The 26,497-nt window shown below is 45.5% G+C and overlaps 2 protein-coding genes across 3 annotated transcripts in view; one reads left to right on the forward strand and one right to left on the reverse strand.

Moving 5' to 3' along the window:
* Positions 1 to 2,342, forward strand: part of TMEM243 (transmembrane protein 243) — a 65,681-nt gene extending 63,339 nt beyond the window's left edge. The window contains exon 5 of one of the 2 annotated variants that reach the window (XM_015428098.1): positions 1,684 to 2,342. In XM_015428098.1, the coding sequence (XP_015283584.1) occupies positions 1,684 to 1,806 (123 nt within the window). In that variant the 3' untranslated portion in view covers positions 1,807 to 2,342. The remainder of the gene's footprint in view (positions 1 to 1,683) is intronic. The other variant, XM_015428106.1, reaches the window with a different exon arrangement.
* Positions 2,343 to 2,929: 587 nt separating this feature from the next.
* Positions 2,930 to 26,497, reverse strand: part of DMTF1 (cyclin D binding myb-like transcription factor 1) — a 39,339-nt gene continuing 15,771 nt past the window's right edge. The window contains exons 7-17 of the mRNA XM_015428088.1: positions 25,860 to 26,017; positions 22,279 to 22,311; positions 19,571 to 19,680; positions 18,089 to 18,317; positions 16,473 to 16,624; positions 15,422 to 15,637; positions 9,294 to 9,379; positions 7,846 to 8,004; positions 5,723 to 6,112; positions 4,132 to 4,276; positions 2,930 to 3,196 (exon numbers count right to left, since the gene is read on the reverse strand). Coding sequence (XP_015283574.1) covers positions 3,087 to 3,196; positions 4,132 to 4,276; positions 5,723 to 6,112; positions 7,846 to 8,004; positions 9,294 to 9,379; positions 15,422 to 15,637; positions 16,473 to 16,624; positions 18,089 to 18,317; positions 19,571 to 19,680; positions 22,279 to 22,311; positions 25,860 to 26,017 — 1,788 coding nt within the window. The 3' untranslated portion in view covers positions 2,930 to 3,086. The remainder of the gene's footprint in view (positions 3,197 to 4,131; positions 4,277 to 5,722; positions 6,113 to 7,845; positions 8,005 to 9,293; positions 9,380 to 15,421; positions 15,638 to 16,472; positions 16,625 to 18,088; positions 18,318 to 19,570; positions 19,681 to 22,278; positions 22,312 to 25,859; positions 26,018 to 26,497) is intronic.

The raw sequence follows: 26,497 nt of genomic DNA on the forward strand, positions 1-26,497 counted from the left end.
GGCTTCTTTCCTCCTGCTGCCTTGGCCCTCTGGTGCACGGGTGAGTCCCCAAAGTTTGACTCTTTCTTTACAAGTCTCTGGCGCTGGAGGTATTCGCCTCCTTCCCTCCTGCCTGCTATGGCTGCATAATTGTGAGAGATTTCTTAACATAGTGTTCCTGCCAGGGAAGCTGGGGACCCTGCCCATGAGTCTCCATTTCATCCTCACAACAACCCTGTGGGGTAGGTTAGGTAGAGAAGGGGAGATTTGGCCCGGGGTCACTCAGCCAGCAGAGTGAGAATACAAACCTGGGTCTCCCCACATCAATGTGCAACTCTGACCACTGTGCAGTGCTGCCTCTACTGATCTGTAATGTTCCAGAGGTGTTGTAATGTAATACTCAGTTTCTCAAATGAGTGTATGCCTGTCTGTTGGTCCACTTAGGAGTCTTGATCCTGGTTGTGTGGTGGGCTAGTTGTGGCAAATGGTAGGGAAGCTCAGTATTTCTGTATACAGTTGTAGGGGCTTTATTGCAATGTGGTATGGCGTGATATTATGTTCTTATTCCAGTGTGGGGTGTGTGTGGGGCAATGGAAGCTGAGTGATAGGATCTCTCCTAGTGATTGCCAGAAGTGAGATGCGTCCTGGTCTTGTGTCTTACAGATAATCTTACAAATAGTCCTTTGCATTTATATCATGCTTTCAACTTTAAAAGGATCATAATGCTGATTGTGTGAACTTAGGCAAATCACGAGAGGTAGAGCAGGAAGGGTTGCATCAGTGCTTAGTTCTTGTGGCCCTTTCTTACACGCCCAGGGAAATGCTGATCGCCACTTTGGGGCCAGGAAGCAATTTTTCTCCAGGCTAGTTTGGCCCCCAGTGATCCTGGAGGTTTTTTTTAATCATATTCTGGGCGTGGAACGGGGTCACTGGGGTGTGGGGGGGTATTGGTGAATTTCCTGCATTGTGCAGGGGGTTGGACTAGATGACCCTGGAGGTCCCTTCCCACTCTATGAGTCTATGATTCTATAATTCACCCAGGCTGGCTGTGGGCACGCCAGCCCCTCTGTCAGGCAGAAGCACCTGAGACCCTCGCCCTCCCCTTTTCCTTCACCCGACTTGGAGGTGAAGGGAAGGGAGAGGGGGGAAAGAATGGATCCCAGGTGCTTCTGCCTGTCAGAGGGGCTGGTGCACACTTCCGGTGATGTCAGGGGGTGTGGCATATGCCAATAAGTTATGCTAATGAGCTCCTGCAGCTCTTTTTCTACGAAATGACCCCTGCATGTTGGATATTAAATGACTAAAGTATGTCCATTCATGTTACCATGGGCGCTTCTTCTGTTCCCCAACTACAGTTTTTGCTTGTATTTTATACCCTTTCATCCAGATGGTTGCTCCATCATTGGACAACTGAAAGAGGACAGAAGTACATGGGTGTTGGGGGGGGGGGAGTGGGTGCAAGTACAGCTTACTATTCTGGCATCTGCCTGGTTCCTACTCAGCCAACAGTAGGGAAGGGAGTGCAGCGTTTGAAGGGGGCGGACATCTCGCAAGCCCCATCTCTTCAAATCTAACAGGAGCACCTGGATGGGTGCCACAGGGCAGGGGCTCCTGTATTTCCTGTAGAAGCATACAAAGGGGCTCTTCCACGGTGGCCCTCTCTGACTACACCCGTGTCTAATACTGCATTTGCTCTTTCTTCAGATCTACTGGTATCGACAAGGAGACCTGGAGCCTAAATTCAGGAATCTAATTTACTATATCTTGTTTTCTATTATCATGTTATGTATATGTGCCAACCTCTACTTCCATGAAGTGGGTAAATGACTGTTACAGGGCACAGCACGGACTGCGTCAAGATTGCCTGGATGGAAGTGCTCTTGAGGTGGATGATTGACTCCAAAAGGAGAAGGCTTCGGTGGGGCAGCACTCCAGTGGATACTTGAGTTTTCTTCTAGATGTATATTTAAAGGCCCTTCCTATTGCCATATGAAACTACATCTGCTTCTTTCTTCTTCTTTTTTTTGAAAGAGAGATACTAGTGCACTTAATGAACTTTCCAGCTGCACACATTTTGAGAACAGCACAAGCTTTTTCCTTTTGGGGGAAAAAACTGCGTCTTTTATTACACTGTACAAAAAAAAGGCAGCACTCAAAAGTTTGTAACACAGTATAAATAAAAGTTCAGTCTACTGATACAGAAGACAAACTGGGTCGTGCTTATATTAAACGGAACACGCAACCCCTTTAACTATAACTTCATTTACACTAACAAAGCCATAGACAGAAGACAAACTTCTGAAGAAGCTAATTACAGCAATAAATATTTTTACATCCTCTTCTTTGTAGTGTTTGGCGTTCACCTCCTTCCCACCCAAGTGGGACTGTCAGCTCAACTTAGTGTCTCTTTTGAGAGCCCTCAAGTACAGATAAAAATCAGGTTAACCTGCAGCTCATTCCCCTGAGAATCCACAAAGGTATGATCCAGACAGCATTGCTATATGATGGTAGAGGTGGTTTCAGGCTCTAACAGCAATACAAGTCTGAATTTAGAGCTAGGGCGAGTTAACTGTCCTATATTTCTCTTTCAGTTAAACTTGCATTGTATAGAAAAGACTTGGGGGATTTCTGAAAACTTCGCCTGATTCTTTCTGGGGCTGTATCCTTAACAGGGAAGATTGCCCACTTAAGAGCTACTAGTGTTCTCTATACGACTGACTACATTGGTCATAATAGCAGACTGTGATTTGAAAAGAGTCTCCTTCAAAGCTACCCTTTTTGGCAAACCAGAGCTACTGTATTGTAACAATCTCCCCCCCCCCCCCCCCCAATAGTTCACCTTGATACCACTAATAAGAGTTCCACGCTCCCATCATGGCCAAATCTGGTTTCCATTAGCCTAGCAGAAGACAGGTTCCATAAGGTTAACAGTTCAGCCTGTTGAACAGTAGTGGCTATCTAACCCCTTGGCCAGCAGTATTCTTCTGTGGCCAGCAAAAGCAGGCAGGCGCTATCTCACAGGAAGCTTGTTTTCTTTGGGAAAGCTGGTTTGAGGGTCACAAACAGCATTGTCATACCACAAATAGGTGCCACAGCACAGGACATGTTTAATGACAGCTCACAAGATCTTCCACATCCTTTGAGTCTTCAGAATCAGGACTGTCCAAGGAGGAGCCAATTATATGGGAGTTTTCTCCATGGTGTTGTAGTATAGGATCTGAAATTAACAAATTGCATTAGAAAATATTTTGATCTTTATTCCATGTGCTGGTGCAGCAGTGGTTAAAAGTGATTATTCTGACCTAGGACATGGCAGTCGTCATAACCATCTCTACCTGAACTCACTGGGGTGGTTCAATATGGCTGGCTATTTCTCTGCTTGTGTTGGACCAGGCTTCTAAACATAGTGAGAAAACTACATGGATTCTCTGAGCTGCCTTGTATGAAGATGACACTAGCTCATCTTGTCTGCTAGACTAATCCAAATCTGGATCAGTAAGCCCTACTTAAAAAAAAAACAAAAAACGGACAGGTTTTATCTGGGTCACCTTATCAGATGGCCAGTACCACAGACCAAATAAGAATTCTGCAAAGGAACACATACACATGAAGCTGCCTTATACTGCATCAGACCAGAGGTCATTTCAGGGGGGATCGCAGTTCCCCGAGGTGAGGTACGGGGGGCGGGGCACATGACGAAGCCCCGCCCCCTGCTTCCGGCCGCCCCGCTTCCGGCCCTCATTCAGCCAGGAGGAGGCAGGAGAAGAGGGAGGGTAAGTTACTTCCTCCCCGCCTCTCCCCACCCCTGCCTGCCTGGGGCCAGGGAGGGCCTTCGCAGGGCTTCCTTGCACTCCCACCGGCCTTGCAGGTCCACCGCCGGGCCCCTCATGGGGCTCGGCAGTGGAGCTGCAAGGCCGGCGGTGGCGGCCGGGACCGTTGGGGGCGGGGTGTGTGGCCTTATGACACACTTCCGGTGATGTCAGGGGGTGTGGCATATGCTAATGAGTTATGCTAATGAGTTCCCCTAGCTCTTTTTCTACGAAACGACCCCTGCATCAGACCATTGGTCCATCAAGGTCAGCACTGTCTACACAGACTAGCTGCAGCTCTCCAGGGTCTCAGGTCACTGCCCAATCTGGCTGGCCCCCATACCTGTTAGTGTTGTTAGAGGCAAGACTGATTCACTGTCCATATCATCTGATGTCTGGATAAACCCACGGGGAGAAGGGACTATCAGGACGGTTTCATCCATGGTGGACTGCTCAACTGGTTCTTCTGTGGTGGGAGACCCCAAGTCCTGTATGACAAACAGCTTTTTCCACAAGTATGTCGAACAGAAGTCTGCTTTTTTAGGAGTCCACAGTGGTAAACAAACAGGTTCAAACTGCTTGTTCTAAAGGAACCACTGTGGATAGACAGAAGCTGGGAATTTCTCTACTGCTGTAGGTCTCTCCGATTAGTTGTAAACATTCCTGAAGGCAGCAATGCAGGTGCTAAATGGATTCTTTAGAAACGGGAGGGCTTAGAGTCAGCATGCAAGAAACAAGCATAAGATCTCCTGCCATATTCACGGATTTTCTATCCTGCCTCAAGGAGAAGAACTCCAGGCCTTAAGTAATTTCAGCCAGTTCTTAACGGGGTTTCTTTGCTAGCAGCTAATTTCCACAGATTAATTTGTGTCCTCTTCCTTTCTCCAAGAAACCCAGACTAGTTGTTGAAACAACTCTAAAGCCTGTTGGGCTGAGAGATAATGGCTGGCCCAGGCTCATGAAACCGGACTAGGAATACGCTCTCTCTTTCCTAGTTCTACTACAGATGAAGCCTCCTTAGCGCCCCCCTGCCAACATGTCACTGCCAGTGGTTCCAGATTCAACCCCTGAAGTTAAGTCTATTTCCTATCAACACACACTGTTCATAGATACTGTGACAAACCCAGAGTGAAGATAACCAGTAGCTGGTAGCCACACCTGTACCTTACCACTTTTCTTACTGGCAACAGCACTCCAGGGTGTGTCTTGGTACTCTTGCCTAAGATATTTTGACTGCAGATGCTAGAGCTTGCACAGAGGACTTGCTACATTTTTTAGAAAAGTTATGTTTACCCATTCTGCCTTCCAAGACCTCAAAGCAGCTTACAGATAGCTCCAAGGCCAATGGCTTCCCGTTAAGGCACTGGTCAAGACCAAAGACATCCTCTTCAGGCCCATAACCATACAGCCCAAGCTTTTGAGCTTATCCTAAGACATCCTTTGCAAAGCAAGTGCCCTGCTGCTGAGTGTTGGCTGCTCCCTGGTCTTTATTTGAAGCTATGGCAGGGAAGCGAAGGACACAGGCAAGTTAACACCCCTTCCCTCCCAACAGTCTCTCAGATGAGAAACCGCACAATTAGCATTTGCACAAAGGCCTGATGAAGTGCAACACCAGTTTTGCACACCTCTGTACTGTCACCCTAATCGAAACACTTCCTTGGGGCAGGTTCACACACTCTACGAGTGGAAGCCCAGTTTTCTCACAGGCTGTATAATCAGAGCTGATGCCAGTTACAGCTCCCCATCCCACTCCCTTCCACGAGCCATGTGTGTTTCATTCACAGCTGGGATATCTGGAGTATGTGCCAAAAACGCCTTGCACAAAGTGAGTCAGCTTCTTGAAGCAGCAGGATTAGCAGCTGCTATTTAGCATACACTCTACGGCATACTGAGTCTTTTGCGTACCCTTCCCATAAGACGATATTTTGCCCTACCTCTGAGACGTAAGTGCTGGCAAAATGGGACCGACACGCATCCTCTTCGCATTTGAGATCTGCATCCAAAACCTCTTCTCCAGCTCTGGCAGTGACCCTGTTCATGAGTTCGGCACTACTTCTGCCCACAAATTTGGAGGCACTGTCTCTGCTGTATGTGGACTGCACCTCGTCAGCCAGCTTGGGCTGGGGGAGGTCATCAGGAAAAGCATCCGCTTCCAGGGAGGTAGCCGGGTCCACCAGGTCGACTGGCTGAATTTCCGAATCAACAGTAAGTTCTGCCTGGCTTACGGAGGGTGAGATTTCCTCTGCTGCAACAGTGCGGATTATGACACTTGGCGCGTGGCACTGCACGGTGACATTGTCAGTTGTATTCAGCAAGTGTTCTGGCTGTGAGGAAGAGACCAAAAAACAGGTAAGTACTATTTTGGCAGCATACAGAAGGTACCTTGGGGGGGGGTGCTCACAGCACTGTGAGAGCTTTGGGCTCTTCTTCAGTTACTGACAGACGCAGGGGGAAGTGGCATCTCCTCCTCCTTGCCCTTTCTCCAGCCACCGGTGGAGCTGGAGGAGATGGGGTACAGAGGAATAAAGCGAAACAGAGAGCCTCTCCCTCTTCCCTTGCCCCTTCTGTGGTGAAAGCCCCATTCACAGCGGGGCAGCAGGAGGAGGAAGGGAAGGAGTGGGACAGCAAGCCTTCTTATGGGCTGCCTCCTGCAGTCTGGCAATTTATTCCCTAGGAGGAGGTGGAAGCCTCTGGCGGCCCCTCACATTCTTCTGCACATCACGCTGCGCTACAAGCTCTCCTGTGAGTTTTCTTACTGCTGTGTCCTACACGTACATGTCCCCCAGTTCTGGCTTACAGAAAGATGAAGCAAGGGGGAATGCATGATGCAACACCGTGGGATCCAAGGAGCCCGCTAGCTCCACATCGTGGCAGACTTACTATACCAGCCATGAAAGGGGGATAAGCTATGCATTTTATCACAGTGCTCCTGAAAGAGGAAAGAAAGCGACCAGTCCCTGTTTGCACCCGAGTTTCAACCCACTTGGTCCATTTCATTGGCGGTTATGAACATGGATGTGGACAGTCTGAGTTCCAGGCTTGTCTCTGTAACAAGCTTCTGTCCTCATCATTTTAGTTTCACTTCTGTATTATCTACATGGCTGTGTTCAGGGACTGTGGTTTGTTTAAGTGGCGGGGATTTGGAAATAATTTAGTAAGAGTTGCAGAATTAGGCACTAACGTTATAATACTGGCTGAGTTCACTTCGTGATAGCTACTGCTATCTGGGAAGGACAGCAGAGATCGAATATCTGAAGACCTGAGGGCATTGCCTGCAGGTGCCATGGGTAGTGGAGACAGGAGCAGTGATTGTTTGGGGCATGAAGTGATTGTTTGGGGCCTTATCATAGAACATGGAGATGAAGAGTATGCTAGTTGCGTGTGTGTGTGGGGGGATTTTCCCCTCAAGGCTGTTAATAACCTTAAAGAGGACAGGTGCAGACGGCTGCCCCAGGGGAGAAACCACAGAAGTAGGAAAGGGTAAGAAGAATTGGGAAAAACTGCACCTACTGAGCATGCAACAAACATGAAATTGAGCCAACTTCAGAGGACGGCGGAAGACAGGAGGGCCTGGCGGGAGATGATCCATGGGGTCGCGAAGAGTCGGACTCGACTGTGCGACTGAACAACAACAACTGAGCATGCGGGAGGCAGCAGTTGGGGTTGGAAGTCAGTCCCTGTCCGGGAGAACCAGGGGAGTGGTGGAGGATATGGGAACAGGAACAGCTGTAGCCCCACATGGAAGCATTCAGTGATGTCTTAAGGCCTGTTTCTATCCATGCTACAATGCCGCTGTTGCTGCTGAATTGCATCTGTGACACAGTCAAGCAGTTTTAAACCCAGTTTGCTCGCTTTCTGTAGGATTTTCAACTTTGGTTCTTGACGGCATTGACCCATTTTGCAACGAGCCACCACCGATGCTTCTGAGCACCAGAGAAACCATACAGGAGTAACTCCAAACCCAATTGTTTTCTAAAGGCTCCAGCTGACCTGCAATTAGGTCTGAACCCTCCCCTCCCCTCCCCTCCGCGTGTCTTTCCCCTTTCAAAATACGTACGGATAAGGCGTGCACTATTATCTGCTCTGGGGAGGCCGGGGCAGCTCCAGCTGTTAAAGTCACGGTTGGGCTGGTGGTCAGTGTCAAAGGCAGCCCCTGGCTGGAACTTGTTTGCAGTAAGTAAGTGCCTGGAGTCCCCGTAGGCTGGAGGTGGAAAGACTAAGAAAAGGGAAGAATGAGGTCAAGGAGTACCAGCTCAGTCACCAATGGACTTGGGCAGAAGAAAGCCAGGCTCAAATAGAATCTCCTTTCCTAAGCACAATACCAGTCCTTTTTTTAAAAAAAACAACCCTAAACATTCATAACAATCGCTGGTCCCACCAACAATGTGCCCCCTCTCCCTGTACCTCAAAGAAAGCAATGTAGGCACCAGGTGAGCCTCAAGGCAGAGTGCACTGCACCAAGGAGGTGCCTCTACTGAAAAAGCCATGTCTCTGGTTGCTACTTACCTAACCTCTGAAGGTGGGGGCACAGAGAGCAGGGCTTGTTAGGCAGAGCACAATGGGTGGGCATTCTGGGAGCAAATGAGAGATGACTTTCTCACTGCAAAGGAACTGGCTCCCAAGTGCAGCTCACTTTCTTTTGTTACAGTGTTCATACCTAGGACCACTACCAATCAGCTTCTCAGTGAAACAATAACTAGATGCACACATGTTTACAATCAAGTTTGACACTTATACAGTGAGAACTGGGTGGGGGAAGTCTAGGGTGTGACAGCTGGTGGCATTTAAGCTGTTACTCTTATGCTACTTTATATGTTTTTTAAAAGTCGTTTGTAGCTTGGATTTTTAATCCTGACTTTAATTTAAATTTTGGGATCTTGTGGGAGACCTAGATACTCTGTTCTAAACTCTAAGCCAGTGAAGCCACCTGGTGGGCTATATAAATAAAATAAATAAAAGGTATAAATAAAAGAAACCAACTCTAGAGGAGTAACTATATTAACCTAACCACCAAGACTCCTGGGCACCTTGAAGACAAACGCACTCTAAACACACTGATTATTTCATGAACTTCTGCAGGTGTCCTGCATCTAATAATGTCTGCCAAGGTCAGTTCATGCTACATGTTTTTCATTTTTAGAGCGTTGTGGGGCTTTGGATTAACTGGATGTCTTTACAGTGCAATCTTGTTTGGAATTCCTCCAGTCTAACCACACTGCTTTGAATAGGTGAAGACTGGAATAATTCTGCATATCATGTGCTCCTGAAGTATAAATTTTGTGAAACCGTAACGGAGGGTTTTTTTTTACTTTTTTAAGTAGCTTTCAAAGTTCTCTCAAGTAGCTAATTGCCCTACTTTTTAATAACCTTTTACAGCATATTACTATAGCCTGTAGATACACATTTCTCCTCAGATGGCAATAAAAGCATCCTAAGAAGATCCTGAACTGCAAAAAGATGAATCAGTTGAGCATGGCTTCACCAGACAGGCTCTGTAGTACTTACAGGCAAAATCTCAAAGGTCTGTAGCGTTCCATTGTTCAGCGTTATAGTGTCCGAGTCAACAGAAGCCACTGGGGAATCAGCAGAGGCTGGGGGATTAAGAGGGAAAACACACAAATAAATAGGAGCAGGTATTTAATAAACAAGAGAACAGAGGTGCCCTGTAGGATATGTGCTGCAGGCTGGTGTTACACTCCAGGTGATCTAGTAGTAGGTAGTGGGGGCAGTTAATCATTTGTACATAAAGAAACAATTATTGCATGGAGAGTTGTTACTGAGGCAGGACGTGTGGTAGACAGTAGTGCAGATGACATTTTAAGCATTTGCGCTATCTATACCTGACTTTCCCCCCAATAGTATCTTACAACATCATTCCTCGCCACTTTATCCTCACAACAACCCTGTGCGGTGGGTTAGGTCGAGAGAGCGTTAGTAGCCTAAGGTCACCCATGAAGTTTCCATGGCAGAGTGGGGATTCAAATCTGGATCTCCCAGATCCTAGTATGTAACAACTACACCATGCAGCTTTTGTTCTGCAAGTGCATGCCACATGCCAATCAACCACCACAGATGGTGGGCTGTGCTCAAGTGGAGGGAAGCACTTGTTGTTTGCAAAGCCTTCCACTATACCGGGGAGTCATTCAACTCCTCAGACCACGCCCACGCTGTGGATGGATGAGCTTCCACAGCCCTCCCACCTTGCTTATTAACAATGCAGGCAAAACTACCTTAAAAATCACCGGCCTCGAACGCTTGTTCACGAGCAGAGGTCCTGGAGAGAAAGTATATGAAACCGTCCTGGATGAAACAATGCCCCAAGACAGCAACTGAAGTTCAGCTGCCACAAGGAAACAGCTTGGCTGTTCTCCCCACCCCCAGGAACCTGGCACTAGCTTCCGCTAAAACTGTGCCTGTTCTTCAGCTTCCTCTTCTCCTGCCGAAGCACAGTGGACAGCTGGCCCTCTCCCAGTCCAAAGCACTGGTGGTGGACAGGCCCACTGATGGTGCCACCTACAGCTCTTCTGGGTCAGTGCCTTTCACCCCATAGCACTGAACGGCATCCCCCCACCCATCTTCCTTAGCTGCAGGAAGAAAATTCCAAGGCAAGTGTGTGTGGGGGGGAGGGGGGCGGGAACAGATAAACTACCACCAGGAGGGGCTCTCCCCCCCCCCATCCTCAACAGGGCTTCTCTTACCCAGTCCTCTGTCCCTATATTATGTCTGAGCCTGAATGATGTTAAGTGTAAAGGCATGAAGAAAAAGGGGGGGGGGAGCAATGCTACAGACAGAAGGATGAAGATGATTCTTCTTCTTTATCTTCCCTCTCTCTCCAAAAAAGTGGACACCCCCCCCCCAGATCCTGCAATTCCTCGGAGGAGCCTGGCTCCTATTCCCCGAATCCCAGAACCATTCACAGAAGCAACCATTTTACCTCTTCTTCTAAGCCAGTGATGGCGAACCTTTTAGAGACTGAGTGCCCAAACTGCGACCCAAAACCCACTTATTTATCACAAAGTGTCAACACGGCAATTTAACCTGAATACTGAGGTTTTACTTTAGAAAAAAACAACTCATACATTAACTTAAGATGATCCAAACATAGTAAGGAAAGCAATCCCAAATGCTTTCATTTACTTAAAATTATTTGGCAGAGAATTCGACACTTTAATGATGGTCTGGGCCTGGCTGGGGCGATGGCACGCGTGCCCACAGAGAGGGCTCTGAGTGCCACCTCCGGCACCCGTGCCATAGGTTCACCACCACTGTTCTAAGCCAACAGACCATGAAGTTGGCACTCAGCTCTGCCCTCAGTCTCCACAGCTAGAGACTCGGTCTCCTCTGGCCATTCTGAGTCACTGCGCTCCAACTTCAGAGTCAGACACCATGGCTTCATTTAGGAACAGGGAGAGTGGCTGGGGAACATAACACGTCTTCTGGCCCAGCCACTACCAGCTTTCTCCATCAGGAGGATCTTCCACTCCTTACTTGGGAAGGCCACTCTAACCTAAGGCACTGCAGGACTAATCACCCACCATCTGGCTCCAACTCCTCTTCTGCTGTTGCTCTCCTCTTCCCTGCCAAAGTACCAGCAGGGACCGGGAGTGGGCAACCAGCCCTTTCCTGATTCAAAGCACTGGTGGCAGATGGGCCCATCTACAGAGCTGCCCATAGCTAAGTTCAAGCTGGCGCCTCACATCCCCTCCACTCTGCATGGCCAGGAGGCCTTGGCAAATAGATGACAACCCCGTAGATTGTAAGGTAAGCCTGACTGTCATCTTGTTCCAAGTGCAATTCCTCCAAATAGATGGGGACAATTCCCTTAAAAAGCCCACGAGATCTCAGACCTTGCCCGCAGAGCAAATGCGGCCTCCTCTGCATGTGCAGAGCATCCAGGGCAGAGAAACCTCTTTAGGTCCTAGCTCCTGGTCCATTCAGGTGCCAACAGGACCTCCTTTAGAGCAACGGAACCTCTGAATGCTTGGCAGATAACATCCTGGAGGCCTGAAAATTTTCTGGGGATACTGTATCAGATGAAGTCCTGGCAGAGATCAAAGGATCAAGCCAATGCCATCTTCTTCCAAAGAAAATGGGAAGTGATCCAACAGACCAGATCAACCTTCCTTTTGACATCCAGAGTATCCTCTCAGCAAAGGAACTCCAGACTCTACAAGTCAGCCTAGAACAAATCCCAATTCACCTGCAAAGCCAACTAATCATCTGAGGGTTCTTTGGTGCATGACACGTTCTGGCTAGGTACGTTCTAGACCTCTTCCATTCCCTGAGGAACAGATCTCCTTTCTCCCTAGGATTCCGCAGGCCAGTACACCATTGACTTAGGCTCCAAACCACCAGACACCTGCTGCAGAACCAAGCCATGATACCAGTTCTGAAGGAACGTTTTCCAGGACCTTCTCTATCCCCATTCATTGTGCTCAAGGACCACGGCACTTAGATCTACAATGGCATCAAATGTCAAGGGGGAGATTGGTGTGGAGACCCGCCTGACAGTGGACTTCTTGGCTTCTATAGATGTGTATGACGTGTATCCGCAGGTTCCCATGCATCCAAGCTCCCTTGCTTGCATACTGCCACCAACACCATTATTATGGAGCCCCTCTAAATGGGCTCTTCCCCCATCCGAGAGTCTTCACCCAGTTGATGGTCTCAGTAGTGGCCCCTCTCAGGTCATGAAGTGTATATTTCTACCTCATAACTGGATAATATCCTTATATCCAGCACACCACATATATCACAGGACCTCCAGGACATCCAATCACCCTATAAGTCCTCCACACGCACAGGTTCCTGGTTTCACCAGACAGCCACCCTCATTCGCAGGCCATCATCCATCTCGGGATGTTGTTTGACTCTGCTCAATCCTATATCGCTCTCCAATAAAAACGTTGCTTCAGTCTCAGGGCAGCAGTAACTCCCCTCAGAAATGCAGTGTCTGAAGGCCCTGATGCAAGCACTGGGTCACATTAGTTTGTTTGTTTTGTTCGGTTTATATCCCACTCCTTTCCCTCAGGGCTCAGGGAGGTTTCCAACAATTAAATATACAATAAAATCAACATATAATTATATCAGAATATTACAGTTAAATTACATGTTAAAATTTAAATTTTACAGTTTAAAACCTAACAGTCAATTTACTATCTCAGATGGCGCTCCAAACAATCCATCACAGGTGGGCAGCTGGAGAGGCAGCCAGGAAGGGAGGGAGGCCAACCGATCTCCCTAACAGTTACTGCCCTCAACCATATGCCCGGTGGAACATCTCGGTCTTACAGACCCTGCAGAACTGAACCAAGTCGTGCAGGGCTTGAGTCTCATTAGACAGAGAGTTCCACCAAGTTGGGGCCAGAGCTGAAAAGGCCCTGGCAGGGATTACCAGTAAATTGTTTTTAGATGAGCGTAATGCTCTCTGGGGGTATATAGGGAGAGAAATTAGTTTCTTAGAAGATTATTTCCATAACCTTGTAAAAATCTCAGAATGAATTCTTTTAAACTATATTTAAACTATTTTAAGAATAATTTAAACATTATATGAGAAAACAGAATCAAGTGAAGTTTCATTACAGAAAATGTTGTCCTCTATGGGGGTAGACCAGGCCTCTGGAGAACAGGTCTACCTGCTCCTTCCCACTATACAGGTAAACCTGGCTTCCAGAGAATAGGTCTGCCTACCCCTTTCCACTATATTGGTAGACCTGGCCACCGGAGAACAGGTCTACCCGCCCCAGTCCACTATACTGGTAGACCTGGCCACCGGAGAACAGGTCTACCCATCCCAGTCCACTATATTGGTAGACCTGGCCACCGGAGTTTTAGTGCCCAAACTGCGACCCAAAACCCACTTATTTATCGCAAAGTGCCAACACGGCAATTTAACCTGAATACTGAGGTTTTACTTTAGAAAAAACAACTCATACATTAACTTAAGATGATTCAAACAAAGTAAGGAAAGCAATCCCAAATGCTTTCATTTACTTAAAATTATTTGGCATAGAATTCCACACTTTAATGACATTTGTCAAAATATGTTGGTGTATTAGATTGTACCAATTAAGTTCTCCTTCAGGTTTGGGTGCAAGCTTCTCTGGCCATATTTTGATACCGCTCTCCTCCCTTTGTTTTAGTGCCATCAGTGACAGCCAGAGTGAGGATAAACACACATAATGTGTGGTCAGCCTTCTCTGGATCTGCTTTTATTACAGACTTCCAAACTCAATGGACACCAGCACCCACTGGCTCTTCCTGTTTCTGGTAGAAACTGGCTGTGCAAAATGCTGCTTGGCTAGCCCTTCTGACAACTGCAAAACCACATCCCTACTACCTCCCCCTGCTGGCTGTGCAAAATGCTGATTGGCATAAAGGCACCCAATCAGAATGTTCCACCCTTGTCCACAGCAATACTTAATTTTTGTTTTAAGTTTAAATGTATGAACTTGCCAGGCAGCTGGGGGGAAAGGTTAAGTCTGCCTGAAGTGCTAGAGTATGTATGTTTGCAAAAAAACCCAACAACCCTGGATAACTTCTAACAGAAAGGAAAAGCAACAACAGATTTATGTTGAGCTACTATTGCAGATGTGACCCTCTTAAGTTGAAAAGGGGTAGCTGGTATGTTTATATCCCTCCAACACTTGAAAGTCAGTTGGAATAGTAACTGCCAAGATCAGTGCGCTTTATTCACAAATAAAAATGCAGCTGCCCTAGCACAGTTAATGGGTAGAAACAATAATTTGTTTTAAGGGCAGGTCTTTGATTTCAAGAGTTCCATGGTGTTATGGCCTATGTTAATGGCAGGCAAAGTGTTTGTTGTCATTCTGTGTCTTGCTCCCATGCTGCTCCTGGTAAAATTATGTAATAATTATGTAATAATTTCTCTCTGTATGGTTAGGGTGACCTCACACACCATGCCAACACCATCCACTCTGCTAGAGAATCACTAATGTGGTACATTACAGTCAGGGCGAGGCAGTGGTTATCCTGGGATCCATGCAGAAATCCCCACTCTCCCATGAAGCTCAACAGGTGACCTTGGCTGGTGACATCGATGCTCTGTGTGACCTGCTCTAGCCACATGGGCAACAACTGCCTGCAGTACCAGGAGTGTAGAAACCCAAAGACAACAACCACCTTGCCATTATCAATAACGTCTACAAGATGACATTGAGCTCCTATTTATTCCTGACCTTTACAAGCCTGTTGTAACTCGTGTGTGCCTGAAAGTCATAGTGACCTCTAGCAACTCCTACTGGGGCACGGAGGATATTCAGAGAAGTCATTTTGATAACCTGCCTCTGCGTCCCATCCCTGGTATTCCTTGGAGGTCTCCCCTCCAAAAACCTGGTAGGATTGGCCCTGCTTAACCTCCGAGATCTGACAAGATCGGGCTTACCTAGGCTATCCAAGTCAGGGCGTAATTTCTGTGAATTTATTTATGGTTGCCACTACCGTGTAGAACCCCTGCCTGATTGACATGCTGCTGGCTGTGTGTATATCCCACACAATGCATCTGACTGAGAAGTACATAAGAAACGAGAAGCATGCAATACATACACCTGCCAAGTTTTTCCACTTTGAGTAACCAACATGGGAAAGCAAAGCAGTAAGTTTCAGCTACTTACAGACATGAGTAATCTGGACTGGGATCTGCAATGCTGCCATAGGGTTTGGCGAGCTGCTGGAACTCTCGTCCAATCGAGCCACTCGAATCTGGACATGCTGAACCCCAGAACCAGGATGAGAGCTGGGCAGCCCGGGTAAAGACTTATTCTCGGAAAGTTGGTGCCCCAGAGTGGTTTTCTGGCTCTCATGAAGCTGTTTCAGACCTTTTATAAGAACTGAAAGGGGGGGGGGGCTTACTCAAACATGTTGCTGAAAGCAAGCAAGGAAAACAAACAGACAAAAAGCAGCCTGTTCCCTTCCTCCCCACCAACTGAAATATGGGGAACCACTGTAACAACAGATCATTGTTCAGATGTTCATTTATGTGAAACATGCTGAACATCTCAAACCACCAAATAAATGCTAAAGGAGCACTTTTCTATTCTCTCTCCTGACACTCGTTCCAAGTTGCACACTGTTCCATGGGTTGCAGCTCCACCAAAACACACACTTGAAACAAGTGGCTTTACTTTCAGAGCAGAATTTGTAATGTTTCTACCCCACCCCAAACAAATTCCTTCAACAACACAGCCAGGACATAAGTTCTTCCAGCAGTTTCTGAAGATATTCTGCTGAGAAAATGTCAAATAATTTTTTAAACTTCAAAATGTGTTCCTTGATGCAGTTTTTAGTAAGGTGAATGTGAGAAACAAAGAAATATCACATTGTTCATTATCTTTCAATGTTTCCAGATAGGTGGGAAAGCTCTGCCTGATGATGCTGGAAACAGGGCTCTCCTCCAGAACACAGCTCCTTTCATAAGAAGGTGGAGGTCTGATCCAGGGCTCTTATGCAAGCAGGCTGCTGATGAACAGCCAAAACTCAGAGACTTTAAGCTAGTGACATACCAGGAATATTCAGAGTTTACCAGAAATAATGCCACTGCCTATATATGATCTCATAAATCGTGATTTTCTTTTCTTGGGTTTTCAACCTCTTTAGTTATTCAGAATTTGAAGAGTGAGGGAGATTTTCCAAACAGGTAAGGGAACAGTGTATGCAACAGTTTACCGGGAAAGGAAACTTCTTTGTGATTTGCAATTTGTCTCTTGATTGTCCACCATTTACTGCGAAGCCACTGGGGTGAGCGTACACTGCTCCAGCCTTCAGCCAGCAGATCCCAGTTGACATCATTTTCATCAGACACTTCTAGCTCTGCTATTCTGACAGGATGACACAGAGAAAAAGATATGAGAGAAGCTCAGTTCTGATGCTGGAAGAATCTTGTTTTCATCACATTTGATAAGACTGCCCAATAACAGACAGGAGGCTAGTTCTCAAAAAAAACCAAAAGAAAAAAGCGGAGGGGAAAAACAGGGGATCTCAAGAGCAACTACTAGCTGACTGAGTCACAGAGTCAGCACTCAGCTCTTTGAAAGGCTTAGGCGAGGAGGCCCAGGCCTGAACAGGTGATGTGAAGGGTAGTGACATTCCAGTGTGGCCTCAAGGAGCATCTTAAACTGATGTTGACAGATGGCAACAGGCTGAAATTCAGTTCAGGGAAAAGTGAAGTACTGTTGGTTGATAAAAAAGCAAGTCAAGCAATAAGATGTGTGCCTGCTCCAGATGGAGTTGCAATCCGTCTTAAACAGCTATTTCTGTTCCAAAATTTGAGTGCCTATTTTCCAAAGCACATAAGCAAATAAAGAACAAGTCCCAAATCATTGAATATTTTATAAAAATCAATCCCCGAGTTTAGATGATACATACAAGCTCCTAATTTTAAGAGCTGAGAGAATACATTCAACTTCAGAGAGTGTGCTACCCTTACCTCTACCAGCCAAGAGAAATAGAGGGTGAAAATCAAGCAAGCAGACAGAAAACTTGGCAACAAGAGGTGTCATAAAGTAAGCACTTTGAGTGGAAAGAAACCACAACTAGAGGAAAAAACGAGTTAATGATTCAGTGGCTGAAACTGTGGGCCATTGTCCTGGAGTCCCTCCAGCCCAGACATTCTCTCCCTGTGGAAGAGCAGACACTGGCTGCGGTCACCCACACGCTAAATAATCCACTTTCAATCCACATTCCAACTGGATTTTGCCAATTCACATGATAAAATCCAGTTAGAAAGTACACTGAAAGTGGATTGAAAGAGGATTATTTAGCGTGTGTGTGACCGCAGCCAGTGTCTGCTCTTCCACATGGAGAGAATGTCTGGGCTAGAGGGACTCGAGCACAATGGCCCACAATTTCTGCCAAAGGTACTGCATTTACCCAGGCGAAAAAGAAAAGTTCACAATATATTGGGACTATAAGAAAGTTAAAATATTGGTGGTAGACAGGAAATAACAGGGTTGAAAAGGAGTCCAAAATGTGGTAGCTAGCCTGCTATCTGGTACAAATTACTGGGACTGTATCTGGCCAGCTTTTTAAAAAATCATCACTGGCTACTGGTCTGCTTCCAGGCACAAATCAAAGAGCTGGTTCTTACCAGTAACACGCAACAATAACTGAGACATAAGAAGAGTGTTCCTATGAAATATCTGGGAATGACAACACAGCACTCATTGTTGGTTGTGCTTTCTAAGACACATCCAAAGTACAAATAAGGGACCGTGAGGAAATTTTGCTTTTTGCATCTCTGCCTTCCCCACACCGATTTTTTCAGGACAAGCAGCCTGACAAACCTCAGGATAAGGTTGATTTCATCTTCCTTGGTCCATTCCGTGCCTCCGCTTTGCTTCCAGTTCAAGTAATTCAGCCACTTGGAGCGGCACTGCTTTTCAGACCTGGTTCCAACCCGTTCTGCCACAGCAGCCCAAGACACACCTTGTGTGACAATGTCCCCGGGCTCTGTGCTGGTTAATTCATGGACCACTTCAGCCAGCCTCTTTTCTTCTTCTTCTGTCCACTTTCCTGAAATCAGAGAAAGGCAGGTAACAACATGAGCCCCAGAAGAGAGAAAAGTCAGAGCCATCAAAATCTAGGTGCAAAGATGTATGACAGTGATCCGGCAGTCTTTCCATTTTTTATTTTATTTATTTATTTTAGGCTTCTGCAACCCACCTACACCTTCAACTGTTTAAAATGCTCTAATCTTGTTTGGAGTAAAAAACCCCTCTGTATTTTAAAAGCCTGATACAAGAACATACAATATATAGCAAATATTAAAGAGCCCTTGTGTTATGGCCACAACTGAAAATGCAGCCAACTTTCTACAGCTGTTCATTTACTAGCATGCATAAAGTTCTTTAAAAGTGTGACAAGGAGAGGTAAAATGGCAGGTAGCTAATACCAAGATACATATGCCGAAAAAAATATAATCCATTTATAGCCTGTTGGATTTTGTTGAGCCCAGTTCACAGACTACCTTTACAGCAGGGTCCTCTGTTGTTGGCTCCCATGCTACATTGGATGTCCCATATCCTGTACGTAGTTTGGATTGTGTAGGAACTTCCAAGTCAGAGGCCTAGGGAGGGTCTGGGGGGATCACGTGGGAAGCAAGTAAGTCACCATGGCTCCCCATTTGATGCAGAACACCCACAAGTTATGAGTCTAGTCCATATCCCAGTGATTTCCACCATGCCATTCGTTTAAGTACCACGGCATCCACCAGCGTGTTTCCTGGTGGCCACTTGCTTCTTCCCCAAAGCAAAGAGCTAACTTCTTCATCTCAATGGAATGGGGTGGTGTTGGTGTTGGTATCACTCTTGAGTCTGCAAGAACACCCACTAGACACTGCTGCAAGGAATACCTGCAACACAAAGGGCCTACTTCTGCCTTCCAAGCCCATTCTAATGGTAAATATTCACTGGCATCACATAGAAAACTCTGTAGTCTAACACCAGAATTATTTTATTTAGTAAAGACAATATGTTTTAAAAACAATCTCAAGCTACTTCCCTGAAACTCTTTATTTTATTTTTTATTTTGAACAGTTTATTGAATTCAAAATGGTTACAAAGTGATAAGAACATTAGAATAACATTTAACAATTAATATACATTCTCAAGTCAAGAATATCACTGATACCGAAAAGGTATAACTTACTTTACAAACGATCATAGTCAGTATATAACATGAGGTCACTAAGAGGTTATTGTTCCTGAAACTGCTTATAATGTTTACAGACTTAACTAGATTTTACCTGTCTATTTCAGCATGTGTACCTGTGTTGCAGGTATCCTTCATCAGCCTGCATCGGTCTTTCACAGAAGAAGCACTTCTGCCAAGGGTAGCTCCTATGGTTGCCCAGTCGTTGCCATGCTTAATCCTTAGCCTAAATGGGAAAAAGATGTGAGCAACTGGGTGCCAATTTCAGTCAGTCAGTCAGAGGCAACAGAAGTTTCTTTGTGGGTAAAAGTGAATAAAGGAAGTCCAGACACCATGCCAAAATTCTGCTCTTAGTGAAGATTTCAACTGTATAGATTTAATTCATTGGACTGAGATCTTTCAGAGAGACAGAAGCCCTATTCACAAGTTACAGTGAATGCACATACAAAATGTGTACAGTATACATTTGACAGTACTTCCTATGCATGTTGAGCAATTCTCACGTTACATTCAGCACATGTACAGCTGAATGTGTGATTGAAACCCCACATATATCCAGCTACTAGTCCCCAGTTTAATTTGGAAAGTGACTGTGCATTGGCTATTTCTTACAAACAGAAGCATGCACTTGCAGGCTCTAATCAGTGTTCCCTCTAAACTGCGCTGGGAAGCGTGGGGGGACAAAATTTTAACTAGCTGCTCAGGGATTTCAGCTTCCAGCTCATGATGGAGGATGGGGGCACCTCCTTCCGAGGCTCACAGAATTGGACCCCAGTCCAATCTTTTTGAAACTGGGGGGGGGGGTGTTTGAGGGAGAGAAACCAGCAGCCACCTCAAAAAAACATCCCCTCCAGAGCCCCAGATACCCCCAGATTGATTCTCCATTATAGCCTACGGGGCCCATTGACCACAATGGTCACCATAGGCTACAATGGAGTGGGGGAGATTTTTTTGCACACCCCTATTATTCTTTTGCAGTATGATTCATAAAATGCCTTGAATAACAGTATAAGTGGGATATAAATATTTGAATAAATAAGTAGTTTGGGCAGGTTGATAACATTTAAGCAACTTCCTGTTTGTTAGATTAGGCAGGGTTCTGACAGTGATTGTTCAACCTCTATTACACTTGACCTGTAATTTGTCATATTTCACTAAAAAAAACCCCAAATTAAACTGCAAGAGTTTTTTCCCCTCCAAGTGCTGGTATGTTTTCTAAGGTTCAGCGCAGGGCGATGGTCTGAGGTCAGGTCTCCCAATACAGAGCAAAAGGAAGGGCAGACCTATACTCTGTCGGCCAGGTGGAAAGAGGAAGGTAGACCTGTTTTCTGGAGGCCAGGTCTACCCCCATAGAGGACAACATTTTCTGTAATGAAACTTGACTTCATTCTATTTCCTCTTATACTGTTTAAATTGTTCTTAAAATATAGTTTAAAATAATTCATTCTGAGATTTTTACAAGGTTATGGAAATAATCTTCTAAGAAACTAATGTATGCAATAGTCAAATGTAGACTCGCTCACACCTTTAATGCTACTAGCGTTTTTCGCTCACGAGGTAGAATTTTTGCTCACTGTGGAGCTGAGAGGGAACATTGGTTGTATGTGTGTTCTCTTTAATAGGTGAATGGGGCTAGAGCACTTACCATTCCCTGTGAAATATCATAGATTTTGTAAGAAGGTCACTTTGCACACAGCAGAGAGGAATGTATGAAAGTCTGCTATAACAAAAAGTCCTACCTCTGCATCTCAAAGTGGCTTAAATTACTACTGTAAAAAAATCATAATGGTGTAGGGGTAAGTGTGTCAGATTAGGACCAGGAAATTATAGGTTGCAATCCTCATTCTCCTAGCCTACTTCACAGGGTTGTTGTGAAGTTAAAAAGGAAGAGAGAACCATGTTCACTAAGCTTCTTAGAGAAAGGTAAGATTCCGGCCAAGTAAACAGAATGTTTAACTCCTGTTCTGGAACTCTGTGCTCCTGACAACACCTACAAATATCTGAAATAAGCAACTGAGCACTTCCCTGCATTGCTCTTTCTCAACACCAACTCCAGACTGGATCCAGACTAAATTTGTCAATGGCAAAATGGAATTTTCCTGCGTCCCCTTCCCCATGTAGCCCACTGATCTCCACAAGCAGTACTGCTCCTGGGGACGGGACCACGGACTGCAAAGAATGATATGGGAGGATCTGTAGCAGGAAGGGGGAATTGGTGGGACTCGCAGATTTAGCCTGGATCCAACCAACCGTATTGCACATTTTGTTACACACGTGGTCACTTTAAGCCTTGGAGCACTTCCTTGGTGAGGCACTTGCACTTCCAACCCATGGAGAATGGTTCAGAATCAAGAGCTGGGAGGCTTGCATTCATTGCCCGCTAAAGCATTCTACATCCTTTCTGAACAATGAGGAGAATCATGTCCAAGTACTAACCATTACCATGATAGGTGAGCACAGAGCACCTCTGCTCACAGCACTTGGTGACATAGCCAAGGATAAGTATACACCCATGACAAAGGATGCTAGAGTTTTTGAAGCCGTTCTCAGGCAGAGGCATGCCCCCACTAGGCTCTCAAGCCCAGCGCCTCTTCCCCATCCCAGCTGCTGTCCCTCCTATTAAGCAGAGAATGGGCACAGCAGCTTGACAACAGGAGCAGCTTTAGCAGTGGTGAGGAGGGAGGGAGAGGGAGGAATGAGATTCAAGCCCCAGATTCAATTCATGGGCCTCCAGTTGTCAGCCAAACACTGAAACAAGTTTCTGGAGAGGCATCTGAAGACTCCTCTGAACTGTTTACAGAATTTAATGGAAAATAAAACTCACTCCTTCAGTTTTTCAATTTCTTCAGGCGTATATCTGTAAAACATACAATGAACATATTAATTAATATACAATGAGCATATTAATTAACAGCTAAACCCTCAGTATACTGCCAAGGTGAGATGTGGTCCTGTTGGTGAACTGATCAATTTTACATTAATGACTTAAGTTCTTAGATATCGGGAAATGAATTTCATCCAACTTGCCTGGCCCATGTTAAACTACCCTATCTCTTACACGCAGATGATTTTGTCAAGATCTGTGGTCAGCCTACACAAGCTTATAGGATCCTTCTGGGAGTACTGTTCCAGTGAGGGTTAGTTATTAATGTTGCTAAGTCTAAAGTTCTTCTTTTTAGTAACCAAGAAAGTGGTCAGTAGCAGGTCAACCTATGAAGCATCTTTCAAGCAAAGCATTCTTGGAAGGTGCTCTTGAACTCTGCCGTTAGAGCTGCTATGAGTACTGGGGAGGCCATCTCAAGATTTTATTATTCCACAGGTGGCCAATATGTTCCTGAGGCAGTCAAAGTATCCAGCGCTAAAGTTACTGGGCAGATGCTATATGCTGCCAGGGTCTGGATCATTGCAGTGACAGACAATATCGACAGACCTCTATTAAGATTCCTACACAATATTTTGGGAACCCCCTCAGTGTGTGTCTGGAATAGCCTTGAGAGCCGAGGTTGGGGAGATGTCTTATGAAGCAAAGGCCTGGGGAAGAGCATTCAATTTGAAAATTAGGATTCTAAAATCAAACCGAGATCTAAACCTCCTCGGAGTAGTCAAGCTGGGCCATCACACAAGTGACTGGGACACAGTATTGGAACATAAATTATTATGTCTGGGTAATTCCCATGATGGGATAGAAGTAACGAGTAGGCAAGAATTGACACCACTCATTAGAAGACATTTGAGAGACTTTGAGTGTGAGAGCATGTTGATTAGAGCCTCACAGAGGGTCCTCATCCTTTTCAGTAGGCATTCAGCCTCCAACGACAATGCCAAATTATTGATCTGAGTTAATTCTTCCAAAGTATAGAAGGGCATTCATGCTAGCGCGACTGAATGCCCCACCTTCAGCTGCGATGTCAGGAAGATTTAATGGGATTTCATAACCAGACAGACCCTGTAATCGCAGCAGCAATAAAATTGACTCTGTGGATCACATTCTGCTTGATAGCCCCAAATTTTCAGCTCTAAGGGACGAAATGATCTCCCCTTTATTTAATCAGGACTTCCCTCTCCCCAAAAGCGAAAATCATCCTGGCTACTTAGAGACGAAGACAAACAAACTATCCTGCATGTGACAAAATTTCTAGCAGTTGTTACCAAATCACATGAAAACGTCTGTAGTAGCAACCTTTAAGTTCTTCCATGTTTTCCTGTGAGATGAGGTTTATAGTGGGGCAAGGGTTTGCTGTTTATGACTCTGGTTGCAAAAACAGTAAGAAGTAATAAATAAATAAATATTAATTAACAATGTATATAATTAATTTCATTTCTTAAGATCTCCCATCCCTCAATCAGCATTGTATGTAGTATGCCCCTAAGCCATGATATGCTACTATTCACAATAGCATTAAGACAGCAGTGACTTTCAGATTCAAGGAAACCTCCCAGTACAATATATTATAATGGCAAATTATGAACACCACGTGCTAATGGTCATCCTCAATTTTAAGGAGTGGGCAGCAGTGTTCCCTCTAAGCTGAGTTAGTGTGAGCTGGCTCACAGTTTTTTAGCCTCCGGCTCACACATTTTTGTCTCAGCTCAGGAAGGATGGCTCCAGAGCAAACTGATTTATGCAGTAGCCAAATTGCTTGCTCACAGCGTTAATGCTACTAGCTCACCAAGTAGAATTCTTGATCACAAGACTCTACAGCTTAGAGGGAGCACTGGTGGGCACCCTTGGGCAGCTGCCACTACCACTGCCTAGCCTAACAGGGAGACGAAGGGGCACAGGCATGGCCTTGTCATGAACGTGCTGCATGCCCTCTGGCATGGAAATGCCGCCCCGCCTTCCCATTCACTGTCCAGAGCAGCTGGGGAATGGGAGGGAAGAACCACTGCTGTTGCCTATGAGCAGGGCAAGAGCCACAGCTGGCCAGGAAGAGGCAGCTAGGCTACTACAAGCAGCCCAGTACATTCAGTGGCGTGGGACACACATATCGGCATTGCTTAGGAACACGGCCAAAATAACTGGGTGCCCCCCCCCAAGCGTAGCAATGGTAGCTACTCTACAGCTACATGTTGTCTGTGTGTGTGAGAACAGAGAAAAGGGCCTTCAAGGGTACATTCTGCCAACATCCGGACAGGCACTGCTCTTGGGCTGATGCGAAGACCTGCAAGCCCGACTAGAACAGATAAGGAACTGTACTTTGTCCCGGGCCAGACTGTTCTCATTTGGTAATGCCTTAACGATCATGCTGAGCATCTGACATTTATCTCATCAACATCACGTTTAGAAGCATCATCAGCAAAAAGGAAGACTTATTGAAACTCCTTGGATAGGTTTTAGGAACAGAACGGACAAGTAACATAACCTATCGTTAGAAGAAAGAAACTGCCAAGAATTTATCTGAGTATGAGAAAGAATGCCAAAAGGGCCCAACTTAAAATACAGGGACGGATATAAAACGTGTCCCCACATGGTGAGGCATGACAGACAGATTTGGGCTTGTGCACCCACCCACAAAGCTCTCACAGGCAAGCTAGAATCTACCTTTGGTCTGTCTGTCACCCAAAAAGTGGATGGTGGGCAATGCTCCCTCTAAGCTGTGGAGTCTTGTGAGCAAAAATTCTACTTTGTGAGCTACTGGCATTAAAGTTGTGAGCAGGCAATTTGGCTGCTGCATAAATTAGTTTGCTCTGGAGCCATTCTTCCTGAGCTAAGCCAAAAACGTGAGCCGGAGGCTAAAAAACTGTGAGCTAGCCCACACTAACTCAGCTTAGAGGGAACACTGGGACATGTGGGCAGAGCTCTACATGGGTGTACACCACATGGTGTCTTGCATGCAGTGGTGTTGGCTGGTTAATAAGCTCCATCCTGCAAGTTAAGTGAAAACAGCGCTTACATTTTAGAAGCCGTACAGAGCAATCCTAAGCAGGTGTATTTAGAATCCTACTCAGGTGGGACTTACTCCCAGCAAAGTGTTCTTAGGGAGGGACTGTTTATTCCTCAATGGAAGCAGTGCCACAGGCTGTATTGGCACCTACCCACTTACCCAACAGGAAGCTGCCTTCATATCCAAATATTTAACTAAGATTCTCTCCTGGGTGCTCCCACAACCAACTACTTCAGAGGATTTCTAAGCATGACATCACTAACTATCATAAATTATCAGCTTGCAGGTATTTGCATCAAATAATCTGATGCTGCATTTTCCTTGCCTATACTAACTAACTAACTATCTATCTATCTATCTATCTATCTGTCTGTCTATCTATCTACATACACACACACACATACTGCCTTCCACTTTGACTCTTCAGGTTGCACAACAACAGAATTAGTTCAAAGCAACAGAAAGCCACCTGCAACCTTAACAATAGTACTTGGGTCAAACGTTAGAGGGTTTTTCATACTTGCCAACGTGGTTCCGGTCATCGTACATACGGAGGACTCGTCTATAAACAGCAAAGAGAGGCCGATTCAGACCCCACGCAATGCTCCTGTAGAAATCTTTCCTTTCATCTTTTGACATCTCAAAGATGATTTCTGTGGCATCTTTTATTCCACGTGCCTAGTCACATTAAGATTTGGATGACAATTTAAGTTTCCCAACTTTTAAAAATCACTCGATCAATCCACTGTTACAAAGTTCCGCAAAAAGTATATCACAAAAACTGTATGTCCCCCACCACATTTTTAAGGAAAAAATGTGGACAATAGTATCACTGAGCACGGATGGTGGAAGGGGGGGGGGGGGGGGGAAGAGATAATTTTGGCATACCAGAATTTAGCCAATAAAAGAAGGGACATAATCCACTGTGCTGCTTTACTTTGGTTGGTCTTAATAAAAGGTTTTAATTTATGTGGCTTTTGTTTGTGAAGTCTGCTATGAAGTAATATGGCTCCCTAATTTTTGCCACTTTTTAATATTACTTATTCAAGAAATTAACTATATATTGAAATGTGTGATTTCTGTTCAGTACTGAGAGCTTGGAAGTAATAATAACACCCCCCCAATAAACTGGAGAATAGCAAAATGAATGTAGAGATA

The sequence above is a fragment of the Gekko japonicus genome, unplaced genomic scaffold, assembly GCF_001447785.1.
Source record: "Gekko japonicus isolate JY-2015 unplaced genomic scaffold, Gekko_japonicus_V1.1 scaffold471, whole genome shotgun sequence".
NCBI classification, from domain to species: domain Eukaryota; kingdom Metazoa; phylum Chordata; class Lepidosauria; order Squamata; family Gekkonidae; genus Gekko; species Gekko japonicus.